General features: G+C 39.7%; 1 protein-coding gene across 8 annotated transcripts in view; it reads left to right on the top strand.

Moving 5' to 3' along the window:
* MCTP2 (multiple C2 and transmembrane domain containing 2) overlaps positions 1–13,298 on the top strand; it is a 254,637-nt gene extending 241,339 nt beyond the window's left edge. For 4 of the 8 annotated variants that reach the window (XM_077124086.1, XM_077124089.1, XM_077124091.1 and 1 more), the window contains 2 exons: positions 1,354–1,451; positions 3,652–13,298. In XM_077124086.1, coding sequence (XP_076980201.1) covers positions 1,354–1,451; positions 3,652–3,720 — 167 coding nt within the window. In that variant the 3' untranslated portion in view covers positions 3,721–13,298. The remainder of the gene's footprint in view (positions 1–1,353; positions 1,452–3,651) is intronic. The other 4 variants (XM_077124085.1, XM_077124083.1, XM_077124084.1 and 1 more) reach the window with 2 other exon arrangements.
* The last annotated feature ends 259 nt before the right edge of the window (positions 13,299–13,557 follow it).

Raw genomic sequence — 13,557 nt, 5'->3', positions numbered from 1 at the left:
GGAATCATTTGCAAGGAGGCTTCTCCTGCCCAACCACCAAGGGCCATTTTCTCAAGGACAATTGCTGAGTCCCACTTGTAAAGGAGACATATAGATCCCAATAAATGGCCAGAGGTTGACATCATGTCAGGTCTAATACCATCGAGGAAGCCCAGTCCTTAGGTGAGTGTAAAATAATATTTAATAAAAAAAGAAAAATGTCAAAACTTTCTTGTGTTCAGGAGTGTCTAACTGTTAAATGTTATCTTGACTTCCAAGTAGGAGCCGTTCTGTGTACACTTTCACTATGAATTCATTCAGCATCGTTGGGACTGATATGATCCTTGTTAAACATGCACCCTGTGGCACAGCTTCAGAAGGCCACCTAGTCATTCTGCTTCTAAAAAGCAACCCGAAAAAAAGGTTGACATTTGATTAAAAAAAAAAAAAAGACCAGCGCTTATGAGCTCTGGATACAGCCCAAACAGCTGCAAGGAGCAGAACAGGAGACAAAGGTGGTTGAGTGGAGCTCTCTTAGAAAAAGAACACGACGGCCAGAGCATGGTCAGACATGTCCCCAAACCCAGAGTGCAGCCACCTAAGGGGGAAACTGCAGCATGTTGACATCTTAAATGGTAACCCTGCTTCTAATGATCCTTGTCCCCATCCTAAATTAGCATGTCCTCTATTGCCCGGACAAACCCACGCGCCAGTGTTGCGGTCCATAAATCAGGTTAGCAACCATAGTAAGATAATTTTCCAATAATAACTTTTCACGGTTTCCTGCAGCATGGAACTACAATCAACATGTCAAGTTCTGTTCTGCAGTGAGAGGAGAGAAACCTGTGAAAATGAGTTGGGGTGGAGGTGGGGGGTTGGATAGATTTCTGCAGTTCCTTTTTAACAACATAAAAACAAATCCCGCCCTCCACCTCCCACCACTGCATTTTGTCGGGAGCCTCCAAGCAGAGACTTGTTTGGGCTAATGAAGGCCTTTTCCCATATGGGACATATGTTTTCATAGCAGAGGATGCTGTTAATCAGAGTATTCCAAAAAGGCCAGTGAGCTCCGCAGTTTGAGTGTGTGCTTCTGCCGCACTGCTGCTGGGATTGTAATGGGATTTTCACAGCTGAAGAAGGCAGAGCCCCTCTTCTACAACACCCCTTCATTCCTTCAAGAAAAGGCATTTGTGAATGATTCCACATGACAGCAACATGTGCATGACTTGTGGTCTAGTAATTGTTTTCACACTAATTTTTACTTGTGAATCGCTTATCCCCCCCCCACCAAGTCAGATAAATTTTAAAGAGAAATGAATGAATGAACAAACGAAGAAATAAAACAAGAATGCCCCTGGTATTTCTGTTTTTCAGGCATAAATAAATTTACTAAGAAGCTTCGAAATCCCTATTCCATCGACAATAATGAGCTACTAGACTTCCTCTCCAGGGCACCGTCTGATGTTCAAAAGGTAGGTAATGAATGGCCAACAGGGGCCCGGTGTGGAAGCCTGGCCAACCCCAGAGCTGGAGAGCACGAGGCTGTGCTGTGTGAGCAATTGAGATAACGAATCACAAAATCCTTAAAGACGCCTGACTTGCAGGTAGGTGGCAGGAAAACCTTTGTCCAAAGCATGAGATGACTGGGGAAAATTACCCTGAAAATGAGCTACTTAGGTATGATCTGGCACTCACACACTGCGCAGCCCCAGTGCGGTGGTGTTCATCCCATTTTTTATCGTTTGCCTCCCAAAGGAGGATGAGATGGACTTAGTGATTGTGAGAGAGAGATATCCAAAGCTGGGGGGAGTGTTGCTTATTTCTCTCCTCTTCCAGATGACAGGCATTTTAGGGGAAGGAGGGGTAAGAGGATTACTCCTTTGATTCTCATTTGCCCCAATGATCTGTTAGGTCTCGGTTCCAGCCCGTTCCCTCTGAAGCTTTAGAAATGCTGTGGGCAAAGCCCCACTTACTTGTATGCACTTACTTGTAGAAGCAGAGACAGCATGAAATAATCTGAAATCAATCCGAAGTATTATTCCCAGGTAATGGTCACTTAGTCCAGCAGCGTCCCATTTCTGTGGGTCCACAGAGATTAACGACAAACAACAATACTGGAAAGTCCAATTGAGTCGCTCCTACTGGTCAGGCTGCTGTATCCAGAGGAAGGAGAAGCTACAATGGGGGTGGAGTACAGAGCATAGAATAGGTAGCTGGAAGACCGTGGCACGAAATATCAAAATGATCAAGACACATTCCTGTGGTAGCTGAGAAAATTCCAAATTAAGTATTGATTTTTATCTTGGGGTAACTGTAACAATCAGTTCCCTGCACCTCTGGGTGGATTGCAGAGATATAGGGCTGAAACACTTTACGGTTTCTTTCCCCTTCCTTCCAAGTCCCCATCAATTTGTAGAGATAAAAGCAAACTCCATGACATTTTTTTAAACCTCTATTTAATGATATAATTAGCTAAGTGCACATTCTATAAATATGAATTTACTCTTTAACATTTGCATCAGATTATATATATATATATGTGTGTGTGTTTGTAAAAATTACTTGCATTAGATGACACATATATATAAAGGAACCTGGCCCCTGTTTGTGTTGCGTTGAATATTGACAGATGGGCCATCCTCTGCCACGCTAGGGGATTGTCACACAACACTCTAAAGAAAGGATGCTTTTTTCATTTATCTTCTCTTGCCAACGTTTAGCTCACTTTATCCAATGCGATGGAATGTCCTTGGGGAGTTTGGTGCAAATGCTGAAAATAGTGAGCACTTGTGGTCTGCAAGACAATGTTTTAAATAAGGCATTCCACAGTCAGCCTATCAAAGCCCACACGCCAAAGCAGGGCATTTCGTGATCTTGGGTTGCAGTGTGAGTTCACACCTATATCCTTAAAGAGTGAACATTCCCATCAGAGGCCCCGGGGATGGTTGGGCATGGTCCGGGCACCGGTCCTCGAGTGGTCATCCAGTTGAAGTTGGCACGAATACAGAGAAGGCACAATAAAGGAGCATTTGAGCTTGATGACCTAGCGTGCTAGGTAGACCCTCCCCTCCATGGACTGCCAAGGGCACTTTCTAATAACACGATAGACAATTCACCACTGGGGAATCCCCAATACTCACATTTATCACACATGTTTCAGCCATTATATTATAAATGAAATTCATTTTTAAGAGGAATCTCTATAAGTCTGGTGCCCAGTATCAAAGTCAACACTTATTTTCCCTTTTAGGCGAAATAGACATAGAATTTGCTGAGATTTTTTCCCCTAAGATTTTAGATGTTTTTAAATGAATGAGTCTTCATAAGTTGCTGTGTCCTATACTAAGATAAACATTCCCAAGAGGCAATTATCAAGCTGCTTGAACACTACTGGCACACACAGAAGGAAAGTCATTCAGCAGTGCGGAGAGCAGGTAGAAGTCCACGCATCTCATTAGAAAAAATCTGCTTTTAATATTTTGGTTTCAAGAAATGATGCATGACTTCTCAAATCCTTCCTGCAATTAATCCCTCCATGTTCCTGTGTTTAGAAAATGATTCATTACCTTTGAACCTTCCTTCCTCTGCCTCGGTTTGTCCTTGGGGAGCCATTAACACACTGCGGTGAGCTAGGGTTACCCAGTGCCCGCGCCCCTCTGTTTGTTTTCACAGGTGCAGTATGCGGAATTGAAACTCTGCAGTGGCCAGAGTCCCCTTCGCAAGAAGCGCAGCGCTCCCTAGGACGCTCACCAACCTTGGAAACCAGCGCCCAGTTCTGTGTTCGGTTGATTAGACCCATATCATCGCTCCTTCAGTAGTCCCGTGTGTCATTCTGAAATGTGTGCTGTGCAAAGCCCCCTCTCCGTTTTCTCCCCTTCGTCATGTGCACCCGGGCATCTGCACGTGTGCATGCACCCGCATGCGTGGGTGTCTTAGTTGCACGGACGGTCGGCCCAGCCAGAGGAAACAATCTGGAGACTGAAAGGCAAATGTCCGTTCTCAAGCGAGAGCTAAGGCTGGGCCACCGTGGGTTGAACACCTTCTCTGAGAAGAGCCCGGAGACCACTAGGATTCGAGGCGACCTTGCACTTCTTTTCACACCTCCAGCAGTCTCCTTAAGATTCAGTTGTTTCCATGTTCCACCCCCACACTCCTTTCTGAGTTCATGAAGTGAGGTTTTCTCCTGGGTTAACAAGTTTTTGATGCCCACCATTTGTTCAAAGGGTGCATATTTTAGAATTTTTTTTTTTTATGATTACTTGTTTTAGTCCAAATCTTTAGGCGTACTCCAGCTGTAATAACTTAGGACAGATCTGCACAATTTCAGTGCAGTCAGCAGTGCTGGGTGCCAGCCTGCATCCCAGCCCAGTGCCCAGGAGGGTCCAGTGAGCTCTCACATCTGAAAAGGGGACAGCTTCGGTTGACTTCTAACGCCATTTCTTCCGCCTTTCACATTTTCTGATTTCCAAAATACAGAGTTTAACTTCAGAGAGAAAAAAGAGGACAACTTAATGAATTCTGAGAGTATTTAGAAAGATAAAAGCTGAGGACCAAGGAACCAGTAAATGTGGCTGCTTACCTGCTTATCATCACCTCATTTGCCCACATGTGTTGGGTAGAAAGGAAAAATACTATGGCTGTTCAGATTTATCCTTCATTCCTCTTATGGACAGAAAAGAAGCTATACACAATAAAAATTGTCTCAGAGTCCCATTCCTAGAAACTTAACCCTGCGAAAGTCCCCTTTGATGGTATCTGATCCCTGCAGAATCCATTAGTGTACAGTATCCCCTCCTCCAAGACAGAACCCTAGTTTTGTCCATATATAAAATGTATGCAAATATCTTCCTCTTCAAATGATATTTAAGTTTTAAAGACTGTATTTCATTGTCACATACACTGTATGTGCAGTTTTGTATTATATGTATAGTAATAGAAAAGTTGAGAAAAAAAAAACCTGATTTAATAGTGAGTTTTACTCTTTTTTCCCCTCTTGGTTGTAATTTAATAATCTTCAAACAAAATGTTTATGAAAAATGCCAAAGATTCTAAACCTTATCATCCCGTGTCTGTTTTTCTTCATATTGCATCTTCCTGGATTGCTTTCTGCCTGCGCCTGATTTCTGCATGATTTGATTTACTTCAAGTTAATGAAGCTGGTTGGAAAAAGAGCCTGGCAGAAATTATAAAAGCTCCAGTAAATCTCTTAGTTGTACATACAATGGATACCCAAGAACCTCTTTTGTTAAACTAGTTACTCAATCTTCTGTGTAAACAATGCCTCATTGTCTCACCCCCAGCTATCATCTAGTTTATCATGGTCTGTCATTTTGTAACGACCTAAGTCAGACATTTTTAAACAGACATGTGAGATCTGATCAGTCATTTGAATGAAAACTTTCAGCAGCAAAATAGCCCCGCATTTATTTAAAAGTGGAACCAATACTTTATTGTTGTTCATTTGCTATAGAATTTCAAAATGAAATAATTTGCCCTGCAAGAAGGCATCATTAGTTAGATTTAGTTCCTCTGTAGCCAGCCTGAGATTCTCAGCATTAAGTTTAGGATAGAAACACCAAGGAGGATAAAGGAGCAGGACCTAATCAACTTTTTATCAATTGCATGTGTAAAACAATTGTCAATTGATTTAAGCTGACATTGATCTAAAGCATGAATATGAGCCATACATGAAATGCTAAGATTCATACAGGTTAGCAGAAGCTTTTATGAAAGATTCCAGAATGCTTTAGATAAAAAGTTTATGGATTATAAACTCACGATATGATCATTAAAGATACTTTGGTAGGAATGTTGAAATCTTGACAAGCTTTCCTGATTCTCTTCTCAAACCTCATCTACCCATTTCCAGCCCTGCCTGGACTATCGGCAGGGCATCTACACCTGCCAGGTCAGAAACTCAACATTGTCTGTCTCTCTCTGTCTTCACGATCTGTTTTCCAATATTCAGAATTCTCTCTGCTTTATTTTATTGATACTGGTGTCTTCTCGGCTAGAACTCACTCAGGCAGCCTCTTTTTTTTGTTGTTCCTTGTGCTTTTCTCCCCATCTCCCAACCCATATCTTCCTATAGGACCTGTGAGTCCTGTTAGCTTGTCCATTTCTGTTCCAGCTGCCATCACCTAAGTTGAGGCTTGTGACTTCTCACAAGGCCATGGGAAGGTGCCAACAACATTATGTCAGGTTAATCCTCATTCAGACTATTCTTTTCACTTAGCATAACCTCTTCCCAGTTCCCATCTGAATAAATTTTAGCCATGTTTCAAAACTTTCATAAGTCCTCTTTTCCCAAACAAGCTGTCATGGTCCCTTACTGGAGGAGATCCCCCCTTCTCTTTTGTACCACCTCATCTTATATATCTTCTGGCCTTTGCCATGTTTTGCCATAAGTCATAGTTAGCAGAGGCTTTGGCTCTTGCTGCCCTCCCCAGGTACCCCATCCTTCCATGCACCTGACAGATGCTCAGAAATGCATGCCTAACTGACCGGGTTATGGGCAGTTTTTCATCCTTTGCCCTTCTAACATCATGTTCATAACAGAGAACTCAGCTGGACAGATTCGTCATCTGTCCTGGAAAGTAATTTTTGCCATAAGTGGAGAGGTTATTTGATGAGGTACAATTTAGAAGCTCTGGCCATGTCAATATAAACTCTTAAATTAAATGATGTCTTATATTTGGAGATGTTCTTACCTACATATCAGAGGAAAATAGCGTACTTATTTGTGAGCAGTTAAATGATCTTTTGCTTCTTTTTCTTGTCATTTATCATTTAACTATCATGCTGAATACTTAATGTATGTTAAGTACTGATAATATAACTTAAAAGAGTGCATTCCCCTAGTTAAGCTAGATATGCAACAGATATTTTCAAGCAAAGTCATGACATCCTGATTTAAGTTTGTAAAAGATTCTTCTGGCTGCAATGGCTAGGCCAGCAATTAGGGATTTTCAAGAAGGGTTATAGGTCTACTCAAGTATTGTTGATAAAACACTGGTGGCCTGGACTTTCAATTCGTGGGAGTAAAGATGGAGGAGAGTGAAATTGGGAGATGATTGGGAGATTAAGTGAACATGATTTAGTAATTGCTTGACAACAGAGGGAGGGAGAGGGTAGAGTTAAGGATGACTGTCAGATTTAAGGTCTCACAAGATTTAAGTTCTCTCTATACAGATGGTGGTGCCTTTCTGAAGGAGAGAACTGCAGGACAGCCAAGGGACAGCTGCGTAAGCCTAATTTTAGATGGTGTTGAATGTGAGGTGCTGAGAAGCCTCCAAATGGAGATGCCAAGCAGGCAATGGGTAGGAGGCTTAAAGAAGGATATCCATACTTAGGAGATATATTTAAGAGTCAGCAATGCATTGAAAAGTGATGGAAGCAATATGCTTTTCAAGAATGGAAACTTGAAGAACTCAACTCAAAGCCACATAAAGATGAGGGAGCTCAAGAGTGTAAATGGAAATAAAGAGAAGTCAATAGAAAGGAATAAACGAGAGGGGAGGAAAGCAGTGAGCGTGTGCCGTCATAGAATTCAGCAATGGAGCATACATATTTCAATGAAGTGCATATCCTCAATAGGGCCAAATACCGCTGGGAGGTCACATAAGTTGGGGATAGAAAAATGACCTTTACTGAATGACATGGAAGTTCGGGGAGACCTTGAAACAAATTGGAGTGAAGTTGTAGGAAGGGAAACTATATTAGAGTTGAATAGTGATTGGAGATAAGAAAATGAAGACTCTGGAAGGAGGTGACTCTTGAAAAGTTTCATGGAGAAGAAGAGGGAAGAGAGTGTTGGGGCTAGGAATGAATGAAGGTATATGGGATTATTTTAGTCAGCAAAATATTAGATATGTCATAGCCTCAGTGTATGTCTATTACCTGTAAAGAGTTTTTCATGAGTATGCGATGGCGTTATACACGTGTTATTAAAATGATCTTCTGTCAATAGTACCTCTTCTTTCTGTAATACTAATCTAACCTGCATAGCAACAGAACCAATGCAAAATTGAAGCAAAATATCCTCTGGAAATAAGTTGAGTAATCAATTGATATTTGAATGAAAGCTAAAATCCTGAAGAGTGCCTTCAGAAGGAATGGCTGAAAGCACATTACTTCCCTTTATAAAGCCCTGAGATTTTGTTTCTGGTTACTCTGGCTTCTTTGTATAATGGTTTACATGAGGTAAAAAAAAAAATGAATGTTCAAGCACATAAGCTGAACTAATATTTTATAGCACTTACCAAATACCAGGCACTTAAGTAAATGCTTTGGATATAATAACTCATTTAATAAAACGTTTTTAAAAACATGACATTCCTCCAACTATATAAGGGGGGAAAACACCAATATTATACAAAGTCTTCCAAAAAAGAGCAAAAAAAGAAACACTTTCTTACATGCTCTAAGGCCAGTCTAAGTTTCATAATAAAGCCTAACGAAGTGATAACAAGAATGGAGAATTACTTAGCAAAATTCCTTTTGAACACAGATGCAAAAATATGATGAAAGATATATAAGCCCTCTACACTGAAAACAATGAAAGTAAGAGAATGAGTAAAAGAAGGGATCCATGAACTGGAAGAATCAATACATTAAAGATGTTAGAAGATTGAATGTGATCCCAATAAAATAATAGGCTTTTTGTTGTTGTTGTTTGCAGAAATTGACCAGCTCATTCTAATAGTACGTGAAATGTAAGAATCCAAGAATAGCCACAGCAGTCTTGCTGATGATTTATTTACACTAGCAGTTAATAAGACCTATTAAAAGCTATGGAAATTAAGACAGAGTTATTGGCACAAGGATAGCCTAACACATCAAAGAAGTGGGGGAGACCAGCAGCAGACCACACATATTTGATAAGCTGTAGCCTAATTTATGTCAAAGGTTACATTTGCAGTTCATAGGGAAAAGATGACCTTTTGGAAAATGGTGCTGAGCCTTTTAGTATCCACACGGACAAGATGAATCTTGGCCCTTCCTTATAGTGTATTCAAAAATATATTCCAAATGAATTGTAGGTTCCAAAGTGAAAGAAAAAATGATTCCAGAAAAGCCTATGGGAAAGCATCTCCTTATCTGTGTGATAAGCAAACTTTTTAAAACCGGACACAAGGTGCTAATCATAAAGGAAAAAATGATCAATTTGAGAACATTAAAATTAACATTTTCCTCAATAAAACAGGTTAAGAGAGTGAAAGACATGATACAGAGTGGGAGAAGATATTATAGAATTCTTGTCCAAAAGACATAATGAATTCCTGCAGTGAAGAGGCAGACATCCAGTAGAAAAATGGGCAAAAGACTTTAACAGGCACGTCACAAAAGAGCCTCTCCAATAACCAGTAAACATACACAAAGGTGCTCTACATTGTTAGTATTAGGCAAATGCAAATTAAAACCCCAAAATGATAACAGCTACACATAGCCTGAATGGCTAAAATGAAAAAGATAGTCAATATCAAGTATTGTCAAGATATGGAAAAACAAGTTAATATACACTGCTTGTAGCAAAGTAAATTGATACAACCGCTTCGGAGAACTGTTTAGCAGTATTTATCAACCTGAATATATGTACGCCCTAAAACCGCTTCCCCAGTTTCACTCTTAGGTCTATAACCAGAAGACATGTGCATATGTTCAATAAAAGACATCTCCAAGAATATGCATGGCGGTGCTGCTTGTATTATTCCAAAATTGGAAGTAGTGTATATCTAACAGTGTCCGAACTAATTAAAAAAAAAAAAAAAACTGGTATGGTCATATAAGGGAATGTCATAGAGAGTGAAATGAAAAAGCTAGTATTACATGCCACAACATAGATAAATTCCACAAACAATACTAAGCAAAAGAAACCAGACAGAACAAATAAATGCGGTGTGCAATTTCATTTATATAAAGTTTGAAGACAGGTGGAATTAATCTATGCTGTCAGAAGGAGGGTAGAAGTCAGGAAACTGAGGTACAATGACCTGAAGGCAGCATAAACAGGGATGATGTTAAAATGTTCTGTTGTTTTGGTCTGGACTCTAGTTACATGAACTTGTTCACTTTGTGAAAATTCACTGAGCTGTGCAAACTTAGGGCATCATTTTCTGCCTATTAAAGTGAAAAAAAAACTATGAAGTATGATTATTTTATCCCTATTTTATAGTGAAGGGACCTGAGGCCAATCACTTTTACATATTTTTGACATGAAAAGAGAGAGCTAGTCACCTTTTTTTACATGTTACTTTCCAACTATCAATTTATATAAGCATTTAAGTTTTGTGTGAGGCTCGGGTGTTACCCAATGCTGGCAGTTCTTATGTAATCTTATTGCATTTGAATATTCACCTTGCATCTGAACACAACTCAATCATCATTTTAAAAAGATCTTTATTATCAGGAGTACTAAAATATCATCCCTAACTGATCACCTACTGAAGCACTACACAGTTGCTTCACAAGAGGAAATTGGCCAGTGAAACCTCAGGATCTGACAGTGTTTCAGAGTTTTAACTTTTACAGGTTATACTTGTGCTTATTTAGCCTTGCATCTTGAAATCAACAATTTATACAGGCAATCTTTTTTTTCTTTTCACATATTAAGACTAGTGGGGCAAAAAGGTCATGGGTTTTTTTTTTTAAGGAAACAGCTATTGTGATTCACATGTATGAACAGAAGTGAACTGTGGTGTGTATATATGAAATGCTTTTAACTTGAGGCAGGTTACATGTCTTCTCTCCCATGGGGAGAAATACATATAAATACACACGCGTGTATGTGTATATAAACCCATACTGATATATTCATTTTCATAAATTCCTGTATAATTTCAAAGCTCCTGAAAGCTTGATCCATGGACTCCATTTAAAAACTGGAGAATCCATGTTTTCAAGAGAGATATTCAGTTTGTCTCTTGCCACAATTGAATCTTCAAGTTGGAGAATGTGTTCTGCTAGTTACCGAAAGACAGTAGCCTTCTCAATCCCTTAATCCAATTCTTCATTATTGAATCCAGTTCTTCTCTGGGAAGATCTCAGTATAATACTCTTTGAAGCTGAGATATCCTGAGATTTCCGTTTGTTTTCTATTTAATCCATTACAATAACACATACAAGCTTCTCATCTCTAATGCATGCATTTTTATTATTAGATCAAAACAACTGGTTGGAAAAGTAAAAACACATGAAATCATTAGTTGAACTGCCTAATAAATAGCTGACATACTGATTTAGTATGAGTATACCGGATAATTTAAGCTCTACATTGTGGTAAACGCTTTCCATGTTTTGTTTTGTTTCATTTTAACCCCCAAAAGGTCTGCACGGCTGATGAAGTGGTCCGATAACGAAAAATAATCAGGACAAGTGAAAAGTTTCTTGCACAGTTAAAGGAGAAAGGAGTTTTTTTGTTTTTGTTTTTGTTTTTTTGCAACAATGCATATGTTACCTTCTGCATTTTATGTCTCTTACATGTTGAACTGAGCCCAGGTAGAAATTTCTGGGCTAGGATCTGGCATAGACAGACTCTGTCTGTGGCTTTGAGATGGTGAGGGCTGGGCAGTGAGCTCCAGGAACTGATTTTCTGGCTGTGCAGAGGGCATAATCCTGGGCAGAGCTGAGAGCAAGTGGAGAAATGCAGGCATGCCTCAACCTCTGAAACTTGTGCCCTTGGTACTTTTGTTGTCACTTTCAGGTGCAGCGACTTTTGTCCCCAGGGATTTAGAAGTGCTACCTAGCCTAGGACCCTGATACAAGAAAAAAGCGCCTTGTCGTATAAATCATGACTATCCCTCCCCTTTTATCTACGCTATGTACATATATTCCATTTTTTAATTTCCTGAAATTGTTACTGTCCCTCTTTAAAATTCTTAATAAAGGTACTAAGCAGGGCAGTATATGATCTTGATTTCTTTGGCTCACTCACCAGATACCTCTCTTTAACTGTATTGAGTAGCATTTATCACCATTTTCAAAAGTAAAAGCCACTCTCTATCTAGCAGTCGGTATTTTCCTTTCAGCAACTTAAAGTCAAAATTAAGGATTTGTGACATTGCATTGACTCTTTTACTACTTGTTCTACACAGCCAACAGGTCTATTTCTAAATAGCCCTTTCCCCACACTATCCTCAAATATAAACTTTAGAATTTATAGCAGTGCATCTGCTTATGAAACCCTGGACTCAATTGCAGTCATACCAGTAGGGACCATTTCTTGATGGTCATTTATATTCAGGGCATTTTGAAATCATACTTTTAATCAACTACCAAAAAAATTTGCATAATTAACAACCTGTGCAGCTTTATGGTTTCACTTTTTTGATCTAGGCTTAAATCTTGATTTTACATGATCCCATCAAAAGAGTCATGGTTTGGGGCCAGAATTCCCTCTTGAACAAATGTTAGAACTACTGATATTTGAATGATGCAGTTTCCTGAGAGTCCTTTCCCTCTCTTCTGATAGATGGCCACTTGTCTTCTTTTCCATTTCTATGTAGTATTTGTGCTAGCTGCTCCTGTGAAAGATTTCCAAAATGAGCAGTGTCTCATTCATTTTAAAAATGTATGTTCCCCCTATCCCCTAGCCTTTAATTTTCAGCCTGGGCTTAGATTACTCGTAGTCCTGTGGGAGTATGCATGAATGCAATCCGAACATGTGGTCCTAAAATTTCCCATTAACCAGTATTTTCAAACTTCTCTCTCAGTGGCCTGACAATCTATAAAATTACAACCTTATTTGATCTGTGTCTTGCCCACCTCCTCTCCTTTGCAGCTGTCTATCTTCTAATTCAGAGGCAACACAATTTTTACATGCCCAAAAATAGGCCATTTAAAAAGGGTGAAAACTCAGACAATTGGGTAACCCCAAAATTGGACCATTATATTCTGTCAAAGTGAAAAACAATTTTCTTATCTTCCAACAGCTTTTCATTAGCATTTGATTGGTACCAGTTTGGAGTTGGGTGAACATAATCATCTGTAGCCAGAAAGACAGAAGTTCAAGTCCAAACGATGGTACTCTCTGTGTGTCTTTAGGCAACTCATTTATCTTCCCAGCATCCCAGTTTCTTCATTTCAAGAGTGGAAATAAAAGCACAAATTATGGGGTTTTTGAATAAAGTACATAAACAATCTGCTCAGTGCCACATACTGTTCTTTTTATAGAATTGCAATATACATATAGAAAATGCACATATCATCGTGTGTTCTGCTCTGTATATTTTCATAAGTTGAATATCCCTGTGAAACCAGCACCAAACCAGGGACCTTAACAGTAAAACACCCCAGCCCCCTCTCCCGTGCCCCCTCCACCCCACTCCCACCCCCACCAACGATACATTCCCAGTATCTTAGTTTGCTGGCGTTGCTGTAACAAGTACCCCAAACTGGATGGCTTAAAAACAATGAATTATTGCCTCTAAGTAGTTCTGGAGGCTAGAAGTCCAATGTCATGCTTCTTCTGAAGTCTGTAGGATTCTGGTGAGGACTGGAAATCTTCCTTGCTTTGTGGCAAAACTCAAGCTCTGTCTCCATCACATGGCTCTCTCTTTCTCTCTCTCTGCCTCTCCTATT

The sequence above is a fragment of the Tamandua tetradactyla genome, chromosome 12 (genome assembly GCF_023851605.1).
Source record: "Tamandua tetradactyla isolate mTamTet1 chromosome 12, mTamTet1.pri, whole genome shotgun sequence".
NCBI lineage: Eukaryota > Metazoa > Chordata > Mammalia > Pilosa > Myrmecophagidae > Tamandua > Tamandua tetradactyla.
This window is presented reverse-complemented; position numbering and strand designations above follow the sequence as displayed.